Source organism: Saimiri boliviensis, chromosome 16, assembly GCF_048565385.1.
Source record: "Saimiri boliviensis isolate mSaiBol1 chromosome 16, mSaiBol1.pri, whole genome shotgun sequence".
In the NCBI taxonomy this organism is placed as follows: domain Eukaryota; kingdom Metazoa; phylum Chordata; class Mammalia; order Primates; family Cebidae; genus Saimiri; species Saimiri boliviensis.
In genome coordinates this window covers 12,483,248-12,508,584 of record NC_133464.1, presented here as the reverse complement: position 1 = coordinate 12,508,584, position 25,337 = coordinate 12,483,248, and the positions used below count along the sequence as shown (strand labels likewise).

Sequence of the window (25,337 nt, the reverse complement as noted above, 5' to 3'; positions counted from 1 at the left end):
ACTCTATAATTGCACAACAACAAAATTGTCTAACAATGCATTTCTTAGAATGTATCTCTGCTGTTAAGTGATGCATGACTGTGTATATACATACACACACATATACATCTAAATATATGCAGCTATATTTAGATGTTTTGCATACATACATTTTCAATAAAACAAGTAATTCATTACAAATCTATTCACTCATTTGTTTAACAAATATTGATTGATTACTATGTGCCAAACTTTGTGTTGGATAAATACAATTTTATGGCTACCATTACAAAGAGAGTATAACACAAATACACAGCTTTTAAAGACATATTTCTATAATTAATATGTATAAGTTGGTATATTATTAAAAGCTGAAGTATATAGTGTGAAAAATACAACTTTTCATTAAGTCTAAGATGTCATGAATTTTATATGTAGCTCTAAGAAAGAAAAAATACTGCCAATTAAAGTATAATACACCACTGATATAACAACCGCAAAATTCAAATATATTAACACAAGAAAATTGCATTCTTGGCATAAATGAAATATAGTTTATACAATGATTGGCCAAGACTACTTGATGTCAGTAAGAGATTGAGTTCTCTGTGAAAGATTAATAGTGTATTTGCAATAGAGTAAGAAACAGAAAATGCGTTTTAGAAACTAGATTTTAATTTTTACATGTATAAAATAACATATATTTGTCTTTGGCTTTCCAGTGCCTCTAGCTTCTTCAACGCTGCATGATTTTCCTTTGGCAAATCGTTCCTACCCGGCTCTTAGTAGAGAAGTGCAAGGGGGACTCCCAACCCCTCATGACCCAGGTCTGGCCAGAGTATTCACAATCATCTGAGTAATACTCAGGGCTTTTGCTGGATGCCTTTAATAAGAAACATTCTATTTTTTAATCCTAAATGGGCACCTGCCATAAGGTTCATGCAAACTCTAAGTTCCCGGGAGCCACCTCTGCCTCCACATGGAGAAAGCCAGCTTAAGAATGACACCAACAGGCTGGGTGCAGTGGCTCGCACCTATAATCCCAGCACTTTGGGAGGCCAAGACAGGCAGATCACAAGGTCAGGAGATCAAGACCATCCTGGCTAACACGGTGAAACCCAGTCTCTACTTAAAATGCAAAAAATTAGCTGGGTGTGGTGGCATGCACCTGTAGTACCATTTATTTGGGAGGCTGGGGCAGGAGACTTGCTTGAACCCAGGAGGTGGAGGTTGCAGTGAGCTGAGATCATGCCACTGCACTCCAGCTTGAGCCATAGAGCGATACTCCTTCTCAAAAAAGGAAAAAAAAAAAAGAATGACAAGAAAACACCAACAGAAAAAAGGCAGGTGAAGACAGACTGAGCCCCATGATGTCATATTAGCCTCTGAATTTTGCCATACCTGAAACCACATTTACTGCATTTACTTTAATAGGAAATATCAATGGTCAGTCTTATCATTCCTATTGTCTGCAGAATGTAAATGATATGGTTTATAGCACACAAGTAAACCAATTGAAAAAAATGACTAAAGTTGTGAAATGCCCATTTCCTTCATGCTAATTTGAAAGTTTTAACACAATATGTAAAGAAAAAAATGCATGTCGGAAATTATGTTGTTCAGATTAAGCATCATACTACAGGGTGAAGCTACCAGTTTATCCTGCTGTAATTCTTTTTTTCTTTATTTTTTTTTTTTATTGCATTTTAGGTTTTGGCGTACATGTGAAAAACAAGCAAGATTGTTGCATAGGTACACACGTGGCAATGTGATTTGCTGCCTTCCTCCCCATCACCTATATCTGGCATTTCTTCCCATGCTATCTCTCCCCAACTCCCTACCCCCCATTGTCCCTCCCCTATTTTCCCTCAACAGACCCCAGTGTGTGATGCTCCCCTCCCTGTGTCCATGTGTTCTCATTGTTCGACACCCACCTATGAGTGAGAACACGTGGTGTTTGATTTTCTGCTCTTGTGTCAGTTTGCTGAGAATGATGGTTTCCAGGTTCATCCATATCCCTACAAAGGACACGAACTCATCATTTTTGATGGCTGCATAATATTCCATGGTGTATATGTGCCACATTTTCCCTGTCCTGTAATTCTTAACACACATTCCTAAATCAGAACAAATTGCTCTCAGATAATCTTTACAAAGAATAAGCAAACAGGCTTTATCATACAAACTATTAAAGTATTAACATTTATATTAATATCCAGAATAATAATCTGGAAAGATTTCACATTTTTATCAGATTTGTCTATTCTCAGACATAAATAATTCAGTACCTAACTGTAAATGGCTGAATCTAGACAAGTTTACAGGATCAATTACCAGCTCAGAGCTCAAATTTCAGTAGTATTCCTGAGTTGTATTAAAATCATAACTGAAAGATTGATTTCAAAGCCCATCCCAAATTCTAATAAAAACCACCTATGCTCCCCTCCCTGTGTCCACGTGTTCTCATTGTTCAACACCCACCTATGAGTGAGAACATGCGGTGTTTGATTTTCTGCTCTTGTGTCATTTGCTGAGAATGATGGTTTCCAGGTTCATCCATGTCCCTACAAAGGACACAAACTCATCGTTTTTGATGGCTGCGTAATATTCCATGGTGTATATGTTCCACATTTTGGGAGGTGGGAAGATATAGCATGGGGAGAAATGACAGATACAGGTGAGGGGAAGGAAGGCAGTAAACCACACTGCCATGTGTGTACTTATGCAACAATCTTGCATGTTCTTCACATGTACCCCAAAACCTAAAATGCAATTAAAAAAAAAGAAAAAACAAAACAAAGCAAAACAAAAAAAACCACCTATGTACATCTGTGCAATTTTAATGAACTAATATTTCATTAGCTTGAAAAAAGTGGAATTATTTAATACAACTTCCACATAGGTGATTTGATCAGCATTTTCAAAGGATTAAACCTGAATTCCTAGAAAGGAAAATCCTCATCAGTGAGTATAATTGTGCCTTTTCATTTATTCAAGGATCAGTAGGCCTTTCATTCTATCTACCCTATGAAGTTTTTTGATTTTGTGTTCCTATAGATATGACATAAAGTAAACCATACCCTCAAAGATAAGCTCTTCAGAACATTTTGTGGTTGTCTCCAAAACACATTTTTCTGGTCACATTTCTGAGTCCTTCTCTTAAAAATCACTGTTGATTTGTAGTGAGATGCTGTAGAAACTGCACAGTTAGGAATATAAACTCTGAAATTCAAGTTCTTGGGAAGAAGTTTCAGCTCCATCACGTACTAGGTATGTGGTCTTGGGCAAGTCAACAGATTTTCTTGAGACTTCAGTCTACACATACAGTCTTTATCTCAGGGATAGTTATGAAAATCAAATGAGACAATGCACTCAGCAAGGTGCCCGACACAGAAAACTCACAAGAAGCACCAGTCAACATCATCATCATGATATGTGTGTGTAAGAACCACAGCATTTTGTAAGACTTCATCATTTCCCATAGGCCCATGCTGCTCTGCATTCGTTGCAGCTCAGCCTCCCTGGTCTTTGTGCTACTCCTTAACACATCAATCACGCACTCACCTCAGGACTTGCGCAGTGTGATTCTCTCTACCCGGAATGCTTCCTCTCGGATAGCCTTATGGTTTGCTCCTTCACTTAATTCAGTCTCTGCGCAAACCTCACCTCTTCAGAGAGGGCGTCTATGAACGACTAATCTAAAATAGCAGCCTACTGCACAATCTCCATTCTTTTTACCCTGCACGCTCCTTCCTTAAGACGTTTCCAGTACTTGTACTCTACATTCCTTTGTGTACTTCTTTGTGAACTGTTTGCCCTTTAGAATTTAAGCTTAATAAAATGGGAACCCTTTCTGCTTTGCCCACTGCTCCATCTTCAGTATCTGGAACAGTGGCTGACACAGAGTAGGAGCTCAGTAAATATCACTTGAATAAATACATGGACAACATCAGCAATTAGTCTAACAGATAACTAATTAAAAGGAAGCCACTTTGTACTAACCTTTATTTAAATGTGAGAAAGCATTCCTATTTCTCCACATCCTCTCTAGCATCTGTTGTCTCCTGATTTTTTAATGATCGTCATTGTAACTGGCGTGAGATGGTATCTCAATGTGGTTTTGATTGGCATTTCTCTAATGACCAGTGATGATGAACTTTTTTTCATATGTTTGTTGGCTGCATAAATGTCTTCTTTTGAAAAGTGTCTTTTCACATCCTTCACCCACTTTTTGATGGGAGAAAGTGTGGCACATATACACCATGGAATACTATGCAGCCATAAAAAAGGATGAGTTCATGTCCTTTGCAGGAACATGGATGAAGCTGGAAACCATCATTCTCAGCAAACTGACATAGGAACAGAAAACCAGACACAGCATGTTCTCACTCATACGTGGCAGTTGAACAGTAAGAACACATGGACACAGGGAGGGGAATATCACATACCTACACTGGAGGCTGCTGAGGGTGGAGGCTAGGAGAGGGATAGCAGGAGGTAGGGGGATTGGGGAGGGATAGCATTAGAAGAAATACTATGTAGATGACATGGTGATGGATGCGGCAAACCACCATGGCATGTGTATACCTATGTAACAAAGCTGCACGTTCTGCACATGTACCTCAGAACTTAAAGTATAATAAATCAGTTAAAAATAAAATAAACGTGAGATATATGAAATTGTCTAAGGAGAGACTTGTTGCCAACACAGTAAAGCATGGTTGATTGAAATGAGAAGTGTGAGGACCAATGGGGAGACCAATGTGGGCCCTTATGTAAAGAGCCACTCTGTCTGCTACAGTGGAGTCTCCACACTTAAATTTGCAAAAATCCTTGTGACACCTAAGTTTCTCAAGAGATTAACTTTTTAGCCACAAATTAATTGACATCATTTTTTTCATTATTAATACATTAGAAAAAAGATAAATATGGCCATGTATAGAGAGATACAAATGAAGACCATTTAATCATTAACATAAATTAAACAGAACCAATTACAGAACAATCCGAAATTGCAAACTTCACTATGATTTCACTTCCAATCAATCAATCAATCAATTATCTGTCTATCTATAAAATGTTTACAGTCTTACAGGCTAAGTTTAGATATTTTGTAAAAAACAGACTAGTAGGAAAAAAAAATCTGACATAATGACCAGAGTAGGAAACTAGAGATGATTAATAATTTGCAATAAGTTGATTTCTCTCTACTCATTTTTTCCATTTTATAGGTATTTTACATACATATATATGTATACATATATGTAGTTATGTATGTAATGTATACTGTTTATCATTTAAATAAAACAGTCATATTTCTATGTTATAAAAAACTCAACATAAGTGTAATTTTATGGTAAAATCTGTTATGATTTATTAAGCTATTCCTCAAATGTAATTGAAATAGTTTCTATTTTTTCTCTCATTAACCATTCTATAATAAATATTTTGCACACAAAATTTTGATCTTTTCCAACTTTTCACTGAAAGATGTTATGTCTGAGACTGTAGCAATATTAAGGCCCTGAATATATTTTAGACTGTACCTTTGCTGAAATAGGCAACACCAATTTTCTTAATTGGGTGACTTTAATAGCTTTGTAAAAAAGGTATCTTGTTTTGATCTAAAGCATGTTCTCTATAATTACGTGCAATAATGTCCTAAGGTAGGCACTCAATGGCCATGACCACTTCGTGAATCTAGATAGCACTGCACAAGAGCATATAATCACACGAATATTTGGAAAGCACATTTTGTATCAAGGATTTTAAACACGTATATCTCTTGCCCCAGCTGTGTCACTTCTGATAGCCAAGATTCAGGATATAACTCAGCAAATGAAGAGAGATTTACACCCACAGATGCTGAGGGAAGTGAGCGCCTGAACCACGAAAACCCTCTGTGGTTTCAATATGCTTAGCTGTGATTACAAGGGCTCAGCTTTTTGCCTGGGTTTGTGGGGGGTTTTGCTTTTTACTTTTTGTGAATTATATTTGCATGTCCTTTCCCCCAAGTACTAAAAGTGCCTAGTTACATGTGATCTGGCAGCTAAAGTGAATATCGTTCTGAAAATAACACTTTGGAATTACTAATAAATAAAATCAAAGAAGTTGCAATGCATTTTCTGTTTCCTACAGGGTTAGTCCTGTTTCTCACAATTACTTCTTTAAAATTCTCCTGTCACTTTATTTCCCAACTATTTAACAATATCTATTTATAAAACAGTCAATGCACATTCAGATATTTCTGTCATAAATTATATAAACGACCAAGTTTGAATCAGGAAAATAACTATATTTGAGGTGTTTTTGACTAGAATACCATGTATACCTATTTTATCATTTTTGACTAAGTATTTACCAGGACAATTAGCACGTTGCTATATTCAATAATTACAAGGAATGTAACTAATAATTACTGTTTATTGCATAATTAGAAAGCAATGTGATTTAATATATCACATTGAAAAAAGATATCCAATTATTATAAATTAAATAAGAATTTTAAGTGACATAACAAAGAAAGTAATAGGCATTTATAAATAATACTGTATGACTGATTACAATCTGTAAAGGTAAGTTTTTATAAACCTTTAATATTTTCATTGTAAATCATTGCTGAGCAAATACCTAGGCTTATTGACAAGGAAGATATACACTCGGAATTAAATTAATGTTTCCTGCTCTTTAAAGTTTGTGCCATCATCTTATGTAGTTTAAACTTTGATACATAAGTATGGGTATACATTATCCATATGTAAAAATATGTGTATCTATATACTGCTAATTTAGAAAAAGTAAGTAAAATATCTACATTATTCCTGTGAGTTTTCAGTAGTTTAAAAAGCAGTTGTTACAATTTGTGAATGCACTATTTCTAATATTTAAAATGTCATTGTGCCTTTCTCAAGTTCATACTTACCACATATATTATATATATAATTCTATGTGATTGTTAAAATAATGTGACAGGTATTTACTCTGGAAATAAAATTTCTAAAGACAAATAGGCATTATATGTATTACCTGAAAGTACGTGAACTGTGAATGATAAAGATCCGGATACACGTGAAGAGTAGTTCCAATTACAAGTAGGAGTTCGAATTTATGGAGAGACGAGCTAATATATCCAGTAAATCCCAAACACCATATCTTCAGAAGTGCTTCCAAATCAAAAAGTACTGTAAAAGCCACCTAGAGAAAGAAACATTGAAATTGAAGTTCAAAACTATAATTGATTCTAAATTATGTCATATATTTGTCAGTGCATGAATTTTTGTCACTCTCACATACAATGGCAAACGAATATTTTGTCTGTGTACAGATTTTTGAGTTGCAGTTCCAATCCCTGTAGTCTATGCATATTGATGCACTACCTTCTATTTTCCAATATTGTAGATGAGTCATCCATTGCACAATACATTTATTTTACTTTTTCAGGTTACTTGTGCCTGTTCAGAGGCTGAAAGAGGTTTTTTCTTTATGCTTGCAACCAAGGAAGGTCACCAGGACATGAGTAAGAATCTATTTTCATTTCATATCGCTAAAATTTAATGAGCTCTTTCAGTCTGCAGACTTATGGTTTTCTTTCATTTAGGAAAGCTTTCTTCTGTTGTTTATGATAACTTTTCTTCTATCTGTTCCCTTTTTTTCTTCAGAGACTCCTATTATTCATACCTGTGTGGTAGGGTATTTTACTTTGCCCTTATTATTATATATCTACCACTTTTTGAGTTATTTTTCCCCACTTGATCTCCCATATTAAAAACTAGCTCTCAATGACTAAGTCCCTTTTAAACTCATTTTTTGGACATTTTTAGTTGAAGCCACAGAAATTTTATTTTGTGCCCTACTTACTTTTCCTTGAGACATTAAAACAACAACAACAACAAACTATTCTCTCTCCTGTCAATTCTACTTGCTTGGGAAATCCCCATACTAGACATTGGTTTTGATTCTCTGAGTTTCATCCTTAGTTTCTGGGTCCTCCCTTTGTGTGGGAATTAACTTTTCATTCCTTCCCCATGGATATATGTTTTTGATGTAATTGTCATTTGTCTTTTATGCTATCTTAATCCATGGCAAATGAGGGGTAGTAGAGGGCACCATAGTTTACGGAGGCGAAATACCTGAAAAGCCATAGCTCCTTTGCTGAACATCTGCAGCCACATTAATGATGGGGGAAAGAAATAAGCAAATAGTTGACCTAGTTTAAAAATACAGGATTTCCCAGGGACTAGTAGAGTCATTTACTGACTCTCTTCTCTGCCTGGAATAGTTCAGTCTCTAGTGAGTTTCCCTTCCTGGCCCATTGAGATCCACAGGATTCTGTGGACGGCTGCTGGACCACAGGCAGCAGGCAGGCAGGTCCATCTCCCCTGCAGGAAATGAAATGCTGTCTGCCCTGAGCAGTGGCCTCAGGGGACCAGAGGATTCAGACTTCAGTGCAAGTCCTGCCGGAGGTAATTCAGTTCCTCTCTAGCACAGGCTTCTTAGTTCTGACCTTACAATGATACAGGGAAGAACTGAACCTGTTCTCTCTCCTATAGATACTAGGGAATCTCAGGCAAAATCGAAATTGAAGTGTAATGAAGGCCAAACCAACTGCCTGACCTGGTTGCTGCATTAGCAGAGGAAGCAGTAATAGGCACCCATGACATCTTCTCTCCCTTCACCTGTATTTTTGGACTAAGACTTTCATTCCAAAAAAAAAAAAGAGTGGTGATTTATTTCAAAGTGTTTCTTTAAGAACACTACTAATAAATGTCTGAAAAATATTCTAATAGATTGTCTAATTATGTATACATACAATTAATCACTTTACTAACTGGATTTGTTATCAAAAGGACAGATGAAATGAACTGCTTAAAGGAGCATAATTTATAGTAAAATATGCAGCTGGATCTGTTTGCATTAAGATTTTCTCTGTGGGAAAATGATATTCTTTTGAAAGACACTAATAGGCACTATAAGATTTAGCAAACTATTATGTGATTATATTTAAATATCTGTATTTTCACTGATTTTCCTACTAGATTTCCTGATTCCAGATTATCTTGAAATCAAATGCCTTGCTTTGAACATAGTTTGTTAACTTTTGCAAGTCAACACTCTAGCTCTCTGAAATATTAACGCCAAAGTGATAACATTTTACTGAAAAACAATGCACATTAAAATATGCCTAACTTACTTGAAAGTATGGGTTTTCCTGCCATAGAGAAGAACTATGTTAGGATTTAAAGAGGGTGATTAGGAAAATCAAATTAGTTTAAATGGTCACTAGTTATTTCAGTGTAGGTTATGGGGTTTGGTATAGGATTTAAATTCAGGGGAATATAATAATTCAGAAGAAACAAAATAGAAGCTGTGGAAGCAAGTTCTAGTAACCACTCCTCAATGTGCAGCTCCAGATTATTTCAGTAAACTCAAACCTTGATGGTAGCTGGACAGGGTGAAATTCGCCAGGGGCATGCTGGGAGCCATCTAAAACGGAGAATGCAACTGGGCTCTCTGCAGAACCTAGTTGCCTGGAGGGCTCCCACCAAAGTCAGCTGAGCAAGTATCCCATCTGGGGGCTTTCTGCAAATCCAAAGCATATGTCACTCTTAGCCTGGCAGCCCTCCACTGCCTTGGCCCCTCAGTCTGCAGCCCTTGCACCATGAAGGCCTCACTGGGACCCTTCTTCTATTTTGTATTCTGCAGTGCATTCCACCATTTGTGAGTACCTACAAGTTAAAACTTAACTTTTTAAGAGTTAAGACAAAATTTGTAAGAATATAATAAACTTTTCATTTTTTAATATTACTTTAAGAAAACTTAGAAACAATGCATAGAAAAGAAGAGAAATATTTCTTTCTTTTCACAAATACCCCAAAGCAGTGGTTCCCATTTTTTTTAAATCACCTCTTCTAAGAAGTCTTCTAGAGATTTTGTTCTTAATCACCACTCATGGAGTTTTGAGACTTCTGACTTACTATATATTTGTTGACATCCTCTACTTTGTTTATTTGGTTTGCATAGCAACCTCTGCATTATATAAAAGAGTGAGAATTTTCTACTCCCTCCGCCCCCCCCACCCCGACTAAGAGCACATTTTTACCCCTTGGGAGGAGATTTTACTCCCTGTTGAGAATGCATGCCCAACAGATATATCTGGTTTCATGTCACCATAATGAAGCAGGGGAATAGAGTTTGGAGGCAGGGAACATAAGGCCATTTCATGCTGACTTCCTAGAACTAAATTGAAAGAAAAACCCTAATTTTTCATGCATAAGTAACAAAAGGACCAGGTGCTACTCCCTTAGCAACCCCTCACCTAGCAGATGGATAATTGAAAGTATCTCTGCTTGGTTGCTTTTCCCAACCAGACACTTGCATAGGAGTGTAACTTTGTAACTTCACCTCAGCCACTGATTGGTTGCAAACAGCAACCAATCAGACGGATTGCATGCCACCACTTCATTTACATGGAGTGAACACCAAGTGGTCAATGGGAAGCCTCTAGGGGGTATTTGGACCCAAGAAGATTCAAGGCCAGCTCCCAGACTCTGGAGTGTACTTTCACTTTCAGTAAATTTTCGCTTTCCTTGCTTTGTTCTTTCCTAGCTTTGATGTGCATTTTGTTCAATTCTTTATTCAAAACATCAAGAACCTGGACAACTTGCAGTCAGGACCCTCTCCCGGTAACAATAGCAGAGTTTAATCTCATAAACGCAGGCTCTATGAATTTTTTAACATTATATTTTATTATTTATATTCTAATATTTTTCCTTTTGTGATACTATATACATTTAATATATACTATAATGAACTCTCTTGTCCTCAAGAAAATGATCAATAATGAAATGCAGATTTAAAGCTAAAAGGGGTTATTATTTAAAAATAACACTATTATATTTGCTGTCAGGTCAGCAGATAATTTTTTAGAGTAAAAAGTTTGAGAAATCAATTTAAAATGCTTTCCCCCCCAAAAGAACTAGCAATTGAATGTGTGAAGCTAGCAGGTAAAATCAGAAGACGATTTCCAAGTTTCTGAAGCTAAGGGAAAAACAACTGAATGAAAATGACATTCTTAATATCAATGGAATAATGGAAATTGCTGTGCTTATTTTAACTCAATAAATAATGCATGAATATTTATAGGTTACTAATTATAAAAGAGCTGATTGTGCCATGCAGGCCTGTGAGATAAAATGGTAGAGATAGACATTGCTCATATGTGGAAAGATATTTGAAATATGTTATTTAATATTTCTGTTGCAGTCTCTATTTCCTAATTTCAAAGAAACATGATGGATATCATGAGAAAAATGCATATTCGTCACAAAGGAAGATTACGGGACAAAGCTTACAAGAAACTCAGTTCAGGCAATCCCATTCTCTTACATGAAATTCAGATTAAATGACACCAAAAAATGATTACCTGTATCAGTCTGGAGCTGTCTGTAAATCACCTACTCTTAGCTTATGGTGTATATCTGTATGCTATAAAGAGCAGACTTTGAGATGGATGGTTGAGAAATGCAGATTGTTATTATTGTATTACATTTTTACCTAACAAGATAATGTCCAAATCCTTTAGAAACACTTGCAAAAAGTAATTGTCAGAAGAAACTTATTTACTTGAAGTTTCCTAGAAAATGAAATTAAACTCAACAATAATGTCAAAGGCTACTGCTACAGCAAGATTGATTACTTTCTTAATTTGGTCATTTCTTGGTGATTAATGAACTCAAATGTGGGTGGCAGATTTTGTTGAGACTAAAATAAATGACTCTTCATTTTAACAAATATCATAAAACTAAATGTCTTTAGAGGAATGCAGGAATCACTTTTCTAGAAAAGAAGACTCCCTGAAAGATGGCAAAATGAATTCATGATTTATGAAACCCCTTCTGGTTCAAACACACTGTTACCAAAGAAAAAAACAGCAAGGATTTCTAAACGAGGTTAACTTCTTTGTTGAGCAGAAATGCAACAGAAACATATGCTAGGTCAAGAAGCAGGCAATGTTGGACCCAAAGGGTGAGGAGACTAAGGAACCTTAGATAAAGATGAGAAACTTCGTAGCTTAAAGACAGGGACTAGGTTGGGTTTCCCTGCTAAGGAAGGAACAGTGAGACCTATTACCCAAGGCTAAGACCTTATAGGAAGCTGCAGGCCTCCAGAGGCAAGAGGAGAAATAATCGGCTTATCTGAAAAATCAGAACAAGATCTCTCATGGACTGGTGACAAGAACTGCAGTATCACCCATATCAAGGGGCCAGCAACCTCCAAATGATACTTAAAAACCTGGCTCTGGATATGGGGGCCCCAGGATCAAGGTAAAGACAACCGTAATATCACTAAGAGAGTAGAATTGATCACAGAGGGAGGGAGAGAGAAATAACATAATCTCCCAAGCCAAATGAGGCAGCATGCCAAGATTTTAAAAGGCATAAATAAATCTAATGAGAAAGAAAATAAAATTCTAAAGTTTAGAATATTAATTTACTCTAGATAAAATTAATTTTGTCAAACAATTTTTTCACAATCATGTAGTTGTTATTTTACTTTATTTTTAAAATTAAATTAAATTAAATTAAATTTTAAGTTCCAGGATACAAGTGCAGAATATGCAGGTTTGTTACATAGGTAAATGTGTACCATGGTGGTTTGCTGCATGTATCAACCCATCACCTAGGTATTAAGCCCCACACGTGTTAGCTTTTTATCCAGATGCTTTCCCTAACCCAGCCCCCTTAAAGGCCCCAGTGTGTGTTGTTCCTCTCCCTATATCCATGTGTTCTCATTTTTCAGCTCCCACTTATAAATGAGAACATGTGGTGTTTGGTTTTCTGTTCCTGTGCTAGTTTGCTGAGAGTAATGGCTTCCAGCTCCATCCATGACCCTGCAAAGGACATGATCTCATTCCTTTTGATTGCTGCATAGTATTTCATGGTGTATATGAACCACATTTGCTTTATCCAGTCTATCATTGATAAGCATTTGGGTTGATTCCATGTCTTTGTTATTGTGAATAGTGCTGCAATGAACATATATATGCATGCATGTATCTTTATAATAGAATGATTTATATTCCATCCAGAGAATCTCAGTAAGAAACAATTTTCAAAGAAGTTTAAGATGACCAAAGAGATAAATGAAAAGGAGAAAATAATGAAGGTGAGAGGAGAAATTTAAAAAAATAAATAAAGGGACTTAATAGTTCAGAATATTGGGAATGAACAAATAATTTCAGATACATTAGAAACTGTTAATATCAACCAAACTAAAAGCGGGTTCTTTGAACCACAAATGAAGACTTTGATTGGCTTTTGTCTCAGATTCCTGGGAAGTAGCCTCCACATCCTTGGAATTTGCCAACTGATAAGTATCTTTGTTACTTATGGTGACATGGTCGTTTACGGCAATGAGATGATTCATGAGCACTGGCCATGTCAGAAACTCTAACCTTGCACACATGGCCAATGGTTCCATCAATCACACCTACCTAAGGAAAACCCAATCAGAAGCCTGAGCACAAAGCTCAGGCGAGCTTCCCTGGTTGTCAGCACTCTCTCTCTGAATATTGTTTCACACCCATTTGCTGAGAGGCTAATGTGTCCTCACCCCATGAAGAAAGGAAACAGGAAGTTCCACATGTAGGACCTTCCAGACCTTGCTCTCTGCATCTCTTCTTTTGGTGGGCTCTGAAATGTATCCTTTTTGCTTTAATAAAAATGTAGTCAGAAGTATAGCACTTTCCTGATTTCTATGAGTCATTCTAGCAATTATCAAACTTGAGAAGGCTAGCAGAAACCGCCGAATTTATAGTCTGTTGATCATATGTCATGGAGGCCCCGGAACCCCCTGAGCTTACAGTTGGTATCTCAACTTAGGGCAGTCTTGTGGAGGACCATGCCCTTGTGCTGTGAAGTTTGGTCTAACTTCAGGTAGTTAGTATCAGAAATCATTTACTTCTATAAAAAGAAAGCTATAAATAAACAATATTGGCAGCAAAAAGGATGATACCTTCAGTTTCAGCAGACAGTATAAAAATCCTGAGAGAAGACTATAGAAATGTGGGACATTAGTTAAAATTAATAACTCTAAAAATAGCAAGCAATAAATCCTGAAATTGATAAACCATAATAATCAAACCATAAAATAAGTCATTAATCAAGGTCTCTCTTCTCCTTTTCTCCACCGGGGACCCAACTGCAAACAACAGGCCTAGATGGTGTTCCAGAGGGAATTTATTTGCTCTTTCACAGAAGAGAAAAGGAGGAAAATATGTCTGTTTCATTTGCGAAAGGAAGTATAACTTCCCAAACAAAATCAGACTAGCAATGTAAAAGAAAATAAAATCATAGAACTGCTGTCCTTATGATTAAAAATTTCTAACTACAATGTCAGCATATTGGATTTGTTTATTAAAAGTAGTGCTACAAAATCAAGTGTCCCAGGAATCTAAAATAATTTTAGCATCAAAATATCTATTATTCTAATATACTGCACTAAGAAATTAAAAAGGAAAGTCTGTATAGTCAGCTCAATATAGGTAGAAGAACATCGGGTACTTAATTCATCATAAGAAATGCTCTTGGCAATCTAGAAATAGAAGTGAGCTTTAATAACATGATAAAAGGCATCTATAAAAACCTACAAACAACATTAATGATGAAATCATAAGCATTCATGTCAAAAGAGAAACACGCCCAGCAGGTCCACTATCACTGCCTCTATTCAACATTTTATTAGAGACCCACTCCAGGACAATAAAAGAAGAAAAACACCAGAGACATAATAATTATACAAGAAAAGACAAAACCTTAATTTTAGATGATATGATTATCTACATAGAAATTCCAATCAAGTCTATAGATAATCACAAACAACAAATGGTAGTAAAGTTGCTGGCTATGAATGAGGTCAATAGACAAAAATTAATATTATTCCTATATCAATAATTTTAATTGAAATTATTTCATTCATAAAAGAAACTGTAGGATACGTAGGCATGGATCTAATAAAAGATGTGGAAGACCTTTGGAGAAAATTACAAAGCATTATTGGAAAACACTAAGGAAGGTTAGAGAAACTGAATAGAGATGTCCTTAACATCATTTAAGGACAAAGATGTCCTTAAAATCTCATTAGTAAAATGAATTAAATTTTCATAATGTAGAGCAAGAATAGCAAGGCCAAGAACAGATCAAACAAACATGAAGAAGAGTATCAACATCAGTGAGCTTGCCTGAATAGAGATCAAGGTTTATTAAAAAGGATAGCACGTATGACAACATCTTATCAGCTAAAGCTTTGACGTATAGACACAGACACAGACAGAGGTGTCCAGAAACATAATCATCCACATGTGTAAACCTGATATATGACAGAAATGGCGCTACAGGAGTGAGGAAAGAATTAATTTTCAGTGAATTTTTGAAGGACAATTGTTTATATATGAGAAAAAATTAAAGTCCTTATCTCATTCCAAATGCATTGGAGTCTAAAATTGAAAAAGCACAACTTTCAAACTCTAGCCTTTAATATAAGAGAATGTCTTTAACGACTCTGGTGTAGATAAGACACAAAAAGCACTGAACCAAAAATTAAAGACGACTACATCGTACAGTGTTAAAATTAATAACTTCTATTGAAGAACAGACAGCAAATAAAAGTTAAAAGACAAGCTTAAGACTGGGAGATGTCTGCATTGCATGTTACCAGATAACTGAAAAATCAATTAGGATACAGATTAAACAGGTAAAATTATGGAAGAGGAAATACAGGACTGACAGAATATGAAAAAAAAGATCAAATCTCTATGGTAGCCAATAAAATGTATATTAAAACTATAATGATTATAGTAGATTGTAAGAAAATTAAAAATCCTGAACATAAAAAATTAGCATGAAGTAGAGCTGCTCATATATCCTGGTAGGAATGTAAACTGATACAAGCACTTTGAAGTTCAATTTAGCAATGTTTAGCAAAGTTGAAAGTGAACATATCTGACAAATTCACAATTTTAAGTCTATGTATATATTTAGAAATACCTCTCCCAAATGTGGCATAGAAACTCAAATGAGAATTTTTACTGAAGCATTGTTTTCAACAGCAAAAAACTGGAAGCAATTGAAATACCCAGTGCCATTATATGCAGAACAAATAAATGCATGCTTAAATTGACATGAATCAATTTCCCAAACTTAATGATGAGTGAAAGAGAGAAGGGGCATATTAATACTTCATACTATTATAAAACATGCATTGATATGTTTAATATAGTTCTCTGTAGATTAGGGAGAAGGAGGAGCTCAAGAAATGGTACACAGGGAGCTTCTGCTCTACTAATGATGTTTTATTTTGGAATGAAAAACCTTACCCAAACATGAAAAACTATTAATTTTTTAAAAAGCTGGGTGATGGACACACAAATATTGGTTATAATGTTTTCTCTATGTGTTGAATTTATGAAATATTTTCTATTTAAGAAGGAAGTAAAGAAAGTCACAGGTTTTCAAAGGGTAGAAATTTTAAAAAGAAGGAAAAATAAATAACTATAGGAAAAGAAGCCTGCATAATAATCATATTAATACACAAAGGCTAATGCTTGCTTCTGACATCATAGGTGTCTGACATGAATAAGTCTAATCCTGCACAAATCTTATTATGTAAAATTAATTTAGTCTCAGCACCTTTTGCTTCATCAATAATCTGTTTTAGAAACAACATTCCCTCAAGCTGTAACTTCTCTCAATGAACTAGCCCCTTGGCAGTTTATGACTCATTTCCTCTGACAAGACAACTTTACACATATTTTAGTTCTCTACCGCAATATAGACTGATTTTTTAGATCTATTGGAAACATGAATTTGACAACTGAAACTGCTCATATGATGTGTTGACGCAAACATTGACTTGGAAATTGTTCTTAATTTCTTCTTTTAGATTCACTTAAATTTATTTGGTAAGTCATGTAATTGCTACAAATTTTGGGTATAAAACTCATCCAGATAATCTCTTAAGATTCTTACAGAATTGTAGCTCAGAAGAGTTGAAAGAGGTCTCTATAGCCACATATTTATGGCCATGTCTTTTTTACTGTATTTACCTCTGATTCCCTATCACCAAGCACAACTGCCACGTAAGAAAGAATACTAGGTCCTTCTTCCTCTCTGCTCTGTCTTTATAATTGGAATGAGATGAAGAATTTTACATTCACATGAAATCTTTGCAGAGAAACTATGAATGTATTTAAAAGAAATATTTTCTGCGAGGGACTAAAAGGGCTTAAGTAACAGTAGATGATACTTTTTTTTTTTTTTCTGATGAATCAAGATCCTCTTAATAGCAGAGTTTTTGTTTTGCTGAGCAAAGAGCAAGTGAAGATGCAAGTCTAGGGGTGGAGTGGAATTTCTGTGCATCCATCAGTAGCAGGGAAGAGCCTGCCTGGCTGATGACAAGCTGGGGAGATATGGGAGTAGGCTGGGTAGGAGGGATAGACAGAGTTGGGGGGCCAGTCAGGGAAAGAGAGAGAAAGAGAGAGAGAGAGAGAGAGAGAGAGAGAAGAGAGAGAGAGAGAGAGAGAGAGAGAGAGAGAGAGAGAGAGAGAGAGAGAGTTTTAGTTAATTTACTGTTGGGTATGTAGCACAGAGTCCTGGGACTTCTTTCTCTCCTCTAGCTTCATTAGAAAACATTACTGTGCTCATTAAAATGTAACACCAGGAGGTGGAAGAGGGTTGAGTTACCCATTCAGACAGGTCTAGAGGAAATCAGAGAACATAGCTGGGGATAATGCTAGGAGGTGACACAGGACCTCTCCTTCTTTGTTGTATGTCTCCCATCTGTTGGTGAATTTCTCAAAACAAGAATTTTGTTAAAGTTGTTAATCTCCTGTGCAAAACAATACAGTGTGGTGATAAATTTTGTTAAATGTACAGCCTAAATGGATGCACATACATTCATATATAATAAGAAAAATATTGCTATTTTATTCTTTAAGAAAACAAAAATATATATTTTAATATGTGATTATGATCATTATAAAATATGATTTTCTGTGCAATAATAATAATATATTCTCTTAGATCAAAATGAAAAGTTGAAATTCTTACAGAGGAAAATAAACTTTACCTTTTTCTGTTTATGCATAGGCTAGAAAAGAAGTAAACTTTTTCCTGTTTCTTAACTAATTCTAAATTTAGGTTAATTAATCCAAAGTAACAAAACAAGTCCCCAGCTTCACAACAGAAGCTAAGCAGCTTAATTTATTCTTAAAGGATGATTTTTAGACTGTGAGTTGGCTCCTAATGGGTAAAGTGGTTTATTTTAGATTTTCTAAATAATTTATTCTGGAATATGAGAAACTTAAAAAATTACTTCTTTAAAAGCTCATGACCTGTTGTGATCTATTTTTAAAATAAACTTTTCAAAATATTACATAATGCTATTCCCTTAAATACTGCATCATTATAGTCTATAAACTTGAATTGTTGTTATTATAGCTATTTTCAGAATTAAATGAGACAATAAATTATTTTAAAGTGCTTGGCACATAATGGATCATCTAAAAAATGGTAGCTTTATTGTTGTAAATATTAAAATATTTGAATTTAACACAAGAATGTTAGTTGACATGCTCTCTGATTCTATAGCTTAAACCCAAGATCCATTTTTGTAAATAAAGTTTCACTGGAAAACAACCACACTCACTTTTTTGCAATTGCAGAGTTGAGTAGCTGAGACAGAGAGAGGGTGGTCTATAAAAGGCAAAATGTTTACTCTCTGGGTCTTCAAGAAAGTTTGCTGACCCCGGCCTAAACTCAAGACATTTTTATAAACTTTATAAAAATTGAATATATTATGAAAAAGTAAGTCTAATTAAATTGATTTATCCACACTCATTTGAAACATATCACTTTGTCTCATGTATAAGTTTCTGATACAAAGAGAAATGGCAATGTCATTTGAATAAAAACTAGACATACTTGGGGAAAGTCAAACACCCAAAATCAAAAACAGAGTGGAATGGCTGGGTGTGGTAGCTTATGCCTGTCATTCCAGCACTCTGGGAGGTTGAGATGGGTGGATTGCTTGAAACCAGGAGTTTGAGACCAGCCTGACGAACATGGCGAAACCTCATCTCTACTAAAAATACAAAAATTAGCTGGGTGTGCCTGTTATCCCAGCTACTTGGGAGGCTGAGGTAAGAGAATCACTGGAACTCAGGAGTTAGAGGTTGCAGTGAGCTGAGATCGCACCACTGCACTCCTGCCTGAGCGATAAAGTGGGACTGTCTCAAAAAAACAATAAAAGAACAAAACCTAGAGTGAAACAAATTCAGAATGCTTAAAAAGTTCAAGAGTAAATGGAAGGGGTCTAGCTGGTTGTTTTAGTGAATGAAATCACCACTACTTAGTTTATTTATTGATTTTCCAGGATTTCAAAAAGTTCGCTGTTAATTGATTTGCCACTTTGTTAAGAATGATTGACATGTAAAAGCGGCATTCATGTAATGTATCTATTTGAAGTGTTTGGGAATAAGTGTACCCCTGTGAAACCATTACCATCAATGCCATTGACACACCCACCACCTCTCAAAGTTTCCTCCCACCCCCTTTCTTATTATTATTGTAAGGGGACGACAATTATTGGGCATATAATATATACTGAATTCTACCATCCAGTCCTGTTTGCCTGTTGTTGGGGTTGTTTTTATTTTTAATGTTATAAAAAAGAAAAAGAAAAAAGACAAGGATTTACCAATTACTCCTAGACTCTACAATGCACTTAAATAGTAATCAGTCGACTGGGTGCAGTGGGTCATGCTTGTAATCCCAGCACTTCGGGAGGCTGAGGCAGGCAGATCATGAGGTCAGGAGTTGGAGACCAGCCTGACCAACATGGTGAACCCCCCCTGTATACTAAAAATACAAAAATTAGCCCAGCGTGGTGGCTCGCGCCTGTAATCCCAGATACTCAGGAGGCTGAGACAGGAGAATCCCTTGAACCTGGGGGCCAGATGTTGCAGTGAGCAGAGACCACACCACTGCACTCCAGCCTGGGTGGCAGAGTGAGGCTCTGTCCCTAAATAAATAAATAATAAATAAATAAGTAAATAGAAACCAGTCAACTCTGCAGTATTCAATTATTTGACATTTTGTTGGAATTTCTTACAGTCTGAGGATGAATCATCTACCATACACATTAGGAAAGGATCAATTTTGTATGTGAAAAAGTCAGGTGAAATTCAGTAAAGAATTCCATTCCTTGCTGTTGCCAGTTAGGAGGGCCTATTCTTTTGTGCTCCAGGACTGATTTAGTGTGACCACGTGCCCACCCTGGGCTAGATCACAAAAGCAATGTTACTGTGATCTCTAACGTCAGGATGCCTTCAGGAGCAGATGCGGATTACTCCTCCCAGAGAGATGAGCACAATCGTCATCTCCTGTGGTCATTTCTGCTTTGGTTCCCTGGTCTTTTTGTTAGCAGCTCTTTACCCACTGATGCTATTACTCTTGTCTCATTCTTTCACCTCATCCTTCTTCCCACCTCTCCTTCCTCAGAGCCTCGAACGAATCTTTGAATCTCTCCTATGTTAAACAATTGCCTCTACATTCTTCATCTCTATTCCCAGAATCTACTTTCTGTCTGTGCCTCAACTGATTCTTTCCCAAATGCATGAGCTGCCCCTGCAGCCCTTTCCAGCCCTTTCTGGTAGAACGTGTGGACAAGGAGGAGGTGCCCCATCCATTACTCCTCAATAATTTTTCTTTTTTTTAAAGACAGAGTTCTGCTTCTGTCACCCAGGCTGGAGTGCAATGGTGTGATCTTGGTTCACTGCAACCCCTGTCTCCTGGTTCAAGCAATTCTCCTGCCTCAGCCTCCCAAGTAGCTGGAATTACGGGCACCCACTACTATACCCTACTAATTTTTGTATTTTTAGTAGAAATGGGGTTTCATCAGGTTGGACAGGCTGGTCTTGAACTCCTAACCTCAGGTGATTCACCCACCTCATCCTTCCAAAGTGCTGGGATTATAAGCATGAGCCACCGCGCCCAGCTTCCTTGATACTTTTTTGCGACATATTCCATGAGGTTAAAACATGCTGTCACCCACTCTCCCCGTGGCTGCCTTCTGTCCTTCTGTCAATCTGTCCATCAGTCACTGGACAGATTTTGTGAACTTTGCTCCCTGACTTCCACTCTTCTCTCCAAGAACTGGCCTCACTCTGAGTGACTTCAATGTCCGCGTAAAGACTCAGCCAGTACCTTAGCTTCAACCATCCTTTCCATTTCTGCCTTGAGTCCATCAATATGTTTAAGCCACCCACATCCACGTGACACCCTAAATTTTGTATTTTATTTCTCAGAATTACTCCAGAATTGTACAGTCTCAGACTTCACTCTCTGATCACAACCTTTTCTAGTTCCATGACTTCAGTGGTACGTGTTCTTTAACCACATTCTTCACCCTCACTCCTCTATGCTTTTATTTCCACAACAGAGACCACAGGGTCATCGTTTCAACTCCTTTGCCAGCGATCCATGTGTCTTTTCCCTTTGTTTTTCAGCTTCCCCAGCCTGAAAAAAAAACCCCTAAACCTGGATTGATTTAAATGTTCCTCTTCCCTCTTCTTAGAGAGGCCTAAAAAGTCACAGATCTGTCTAAATTGGTGTCACTGTAAATCTGTAGTCCTAAATGGATCTTTAATGTTGCAATTGCTATATTGTTAATTAATTTTTTGCCTATCCCAAGGTATCTCTCCCCTCTTCCCTTTCTTCTCCAGCTTTCTCCTTCACTATCTCATCATCTGGCCAGATGCAGACCTTGCTTCCTACTTTCTAGAAAAAACAGAAATAACTTGATGGGGATTCCTTCAATGATCTTTCCCTGTGTTAGAAATTTATCTGCAAATATTAGTGTCAGTCCAGGGTTCTCCCTGCTTTTTTGTTTTGTTCTGTTTTGAGACTGTCTCACTCTGTTGCCTGAGCTGGAGTGCAGTGGTGCAATCTCAGCTCATTGCAACCTCTGCCCCTTGGGTTCAAGTGATCCTCCTGCCTCAGCCTCCCGAGTAGCTGGGATTACAGGTGCCCGCCACTACAGCTGGCTAATTTTTTGCATTTTTAGTAGAGAGGGGCCAGGCTGGTCTCGAACTCCTGACCTCATGATTTGCCTGCCTCAGCCCCCAAAGTGCTAGGATTACAGGTGTGAGCCACCGCACCTGGCCTTCTCTGCTTTTAATGACAATTCATTCTTTGTGTGCTGGATTTTCAGCAAAATTGTACCTATTTTTCAGGGTTGGACTGGATATAACTTCTTCATGAACCTGTCATTATAGCACAAAACTCTTATTGTTTACTTTTTATTTTTTTTGCTAGATTGTAAGCTCCATTTACCAGGTAGCTATTGGACAAGTGTTGCCTCACATAGACTGTAGTCCAGTAAAAGTTTTGTGTTAATAATATTTTGTTTCAAGAGACACACTTCCATGAAGAGAAGAATTCAGAAGTGACTACTTAAAAGTTTCTTGATATTCACATAGATGTTTATACTCAATAGTGCATGCAATGAATCCTTTTCCAGAAAAGTTTGCATGTGAGTAGATTGTGTTATACATTTTTATTAACCAAATCAATTTTTTTAATGTACTGAGAGAATTCCAGGAATCGAAGAATGCTTAATTATATGGCAAACTGATTTTTTATGTGAAAAAAATCTTCTGAAATACAAATAATCAATTGTGACTTTTCTGCCTTTTCAGTTTGCTTTTTCATAGGTTAGATTTATTGAAGCATTGTACAGCTTCAATGTATACCTCACTTACATGATGATTGGGTTTCCACGTCAATCAATTTCTTTTATAAGTGTGTAATCATTGAATTCTAAGATACATTTTAGTTTTTTGTTTGTTTGTTTGTTTCCTTTATTTAAGATGGAGTCTTGCAATGCCGCCTGGGCTGGAGTGCAATGGCACGATCTCGGCTCACTACAACCTCCGTCTCTGAGGTTCAAGTGATTCTCCTGCCTCTGCCTCCTGAGTAGCTGGGATTACAAGCACCAGACATCACACCTGGCTAATATTTTGTATTTTCAGTAGAGATGGGGTTTCACTATGTTAGCTAGGCTGCTCTTGAACTCCTGACCTCACGATCTGCCAGCTTTGGCCTCCCAAAGTGCTGGGATTATTGGCGTAAGCCTAGCCTAGGTATTTTTTTTACACTGAATAAAAAAAAATCTTTGAAAATCGTTAAAATATTTTAATGTAAATGCAAAATGCTTATTGGTAAAAATAAAAATTAAAATATTTTAATAATCAGATATTAACAAAATTACCTTAACAATTGGAAGTACTATTCCAAAACTCTAATATGATATGTAGAGTGCTAGGGAGATGCTTAATCATGAAACCTACCTGCTACTGATTTGATTCTTTAATGAAGGTTGTATCACCCATTTCTAGTATCGCGTCCGGTAATTATCATGATCATCTCTCTGTGTTTCCTTCCAGCCTCCTTCTAGGTATGGCTGAGTTGAGTATTTATGAGCCTATTTATGATCTTCTGAATCGGTGCCTGCTTAAACTTAGTTGGACACAAACTAATGTAACTAAGAAATGGAGAGATAATAGGAGGTGGACAGGAAAACAGCAAGACCCTCGAGAAAGGCCCAGGGAAAAAGGGTTACCCTGGCAACATGACGTACTGTGAGGAAGATGACTCAGGCCCACAGTGACAGGAAATGAATCAGGCCACACTGTGACCAGAGGAACCACTTCAGAGCCAGACGATGACTCAGCTTTGGTGGAAGTCAAGTAACGAACACGCTACACTTCACTTTTGCATCCCTAAGAGGCACTGCCTGCGGTTCGCCTGCTCCTTGCCCAGCGACCTGCGTGGTAGAGAGCTGCTTACCTCGGCCAGGTAGAATTCGTCGTACTGCCTCCGGAAGTTTTCTCCTTTGTAGTAGTTGCTAGCCGCCACGATCACGTCCACGGTCACCATGCTCAGGATGAACATGTGGAAGATGGATGACCGCATCATTTTCTGAGGGGGCAAAACAGATGGACTTTTCACAAAGAAATAAACCTCATGATAAAACGTAATTGATGGGCTTAGGCCTTGGCTGACAGCACCATTGTGATACACTGCTATGCACAACAGGGCTTCCAAGATAAAGCCATCAATGTCCCATACTGCTGAACCGGGAGAGCAACGGAACCTTTCTTTCAGGCAGCTAAACAATGACTAGGAAGATGGTTTCAGAGACTTCTGAGAAAAAATGGAAAACATATATCATTTAATTTGTGTATAGCTTGCATCTTAATTTTCTTATTGGTTGGTTGGGTAGTATTTATTCTTAATTCTGACTGTATGAATAAATGGCTTTTAAAAAGCTGGTAACATAAAACAAGTATTACTTTATTCTGTGTTAAGGGAGAATACTGTGGACGAAAACATTTTAGAGAAGTAAAAGAAACCTAAGATTCGTTTTTTACTTATAACTTCCATAAATAATTGTTGAAAATTTTACTACAGCTTCTAGTAAGTGACATCTACATTGCACTTGCTATCTGTCTGGAGTCTTTCTAGATGCTTTATGTAAATCAACTCATCATAGCCCTAGGAACTTATTCTATAAGGAAACTGAGGCTCAAAGAGGTTAAAGAACTTTCCCATTGTCACACAGGGATTGAAAATGGACTCGATACTGGAACCCAAGTCTGGCCCAAGTCTACTGCCTACATTAAGACAGAGATAATGACACATTTAAAAATAATGAGTATTATAAAAGCTATCCTGTATTAAATGCTTACTATGTTCTAGACCATATTATTTGCATTAAAATATTTGTGGGTCCATAGTAAGTATACACACACACACACACACACACACACACACATTTATGGAGTACACGAGATGTTTTTATACAGGCATGCAGTGTGGAATAAGCACATTATGGAGAATGGGGTATCCTTTGAGTTACAATCATATTACACTCTTTATTTTAAAATGTATAATTATTATTCCTGACTGCAGTCACCCTACTGTGCTATCAAATAGTAGGTCTTATTTATTTTTCTATTTTTTTTTGTTCTCATTAACTATCTCTACCTCCCCCGGGCCCCCCACTACCCATCCCAGCCTCTGGCAACCATCCTGTACTCTCTATGTCCATGAGTTTGCTTATCTTGATTTTATGATCCCACAAATTAGTGAGAACATGTGATGTTTGTTTTTCTATGCCTGGCTTATTTCACTTAACACAGTGGTCTCCAGTTCCATCCATGCTCTTGCAAATGACTGGATCTCATTCTTTATTATGGTTCAGTAGTACTCCACTATGCATATGTGCTGCATTTTCTTTAT

General features: G+C 36.7%; 1 protein-coding gene across 5 annotated transcripts in view; it reads right to left on the bottom strand.

Moving 5' to 3' along the window:
* Window positions 1-25,337, bottom strand: part of NALCN (sodium leak channel, non-selective) — a 374,466-nt gene that overhangs the window by 195,346 nt on the left and 153,783 nt on the right. For all 5 annotated transcript variants that reach the window (XM_039473391.2, XM_039473390.2, XM_074387470.1 and 2 more), the window contains 2 exons: window positions 23,883-24,014; window positions 7,006-7,173 (listed from right to left, as the gene is read on the bottom strand). In XM_039473391.2, coding sequence (XP_039329325.1) covers window positions 7,006-7,173; window positions 23,883-24,014 — 300 coding nt within the window. The remainder of the gene's footprint in view (window positions 1-7,005; window positions 7,174-23,882; window positions 24,015-25,337) is intronic.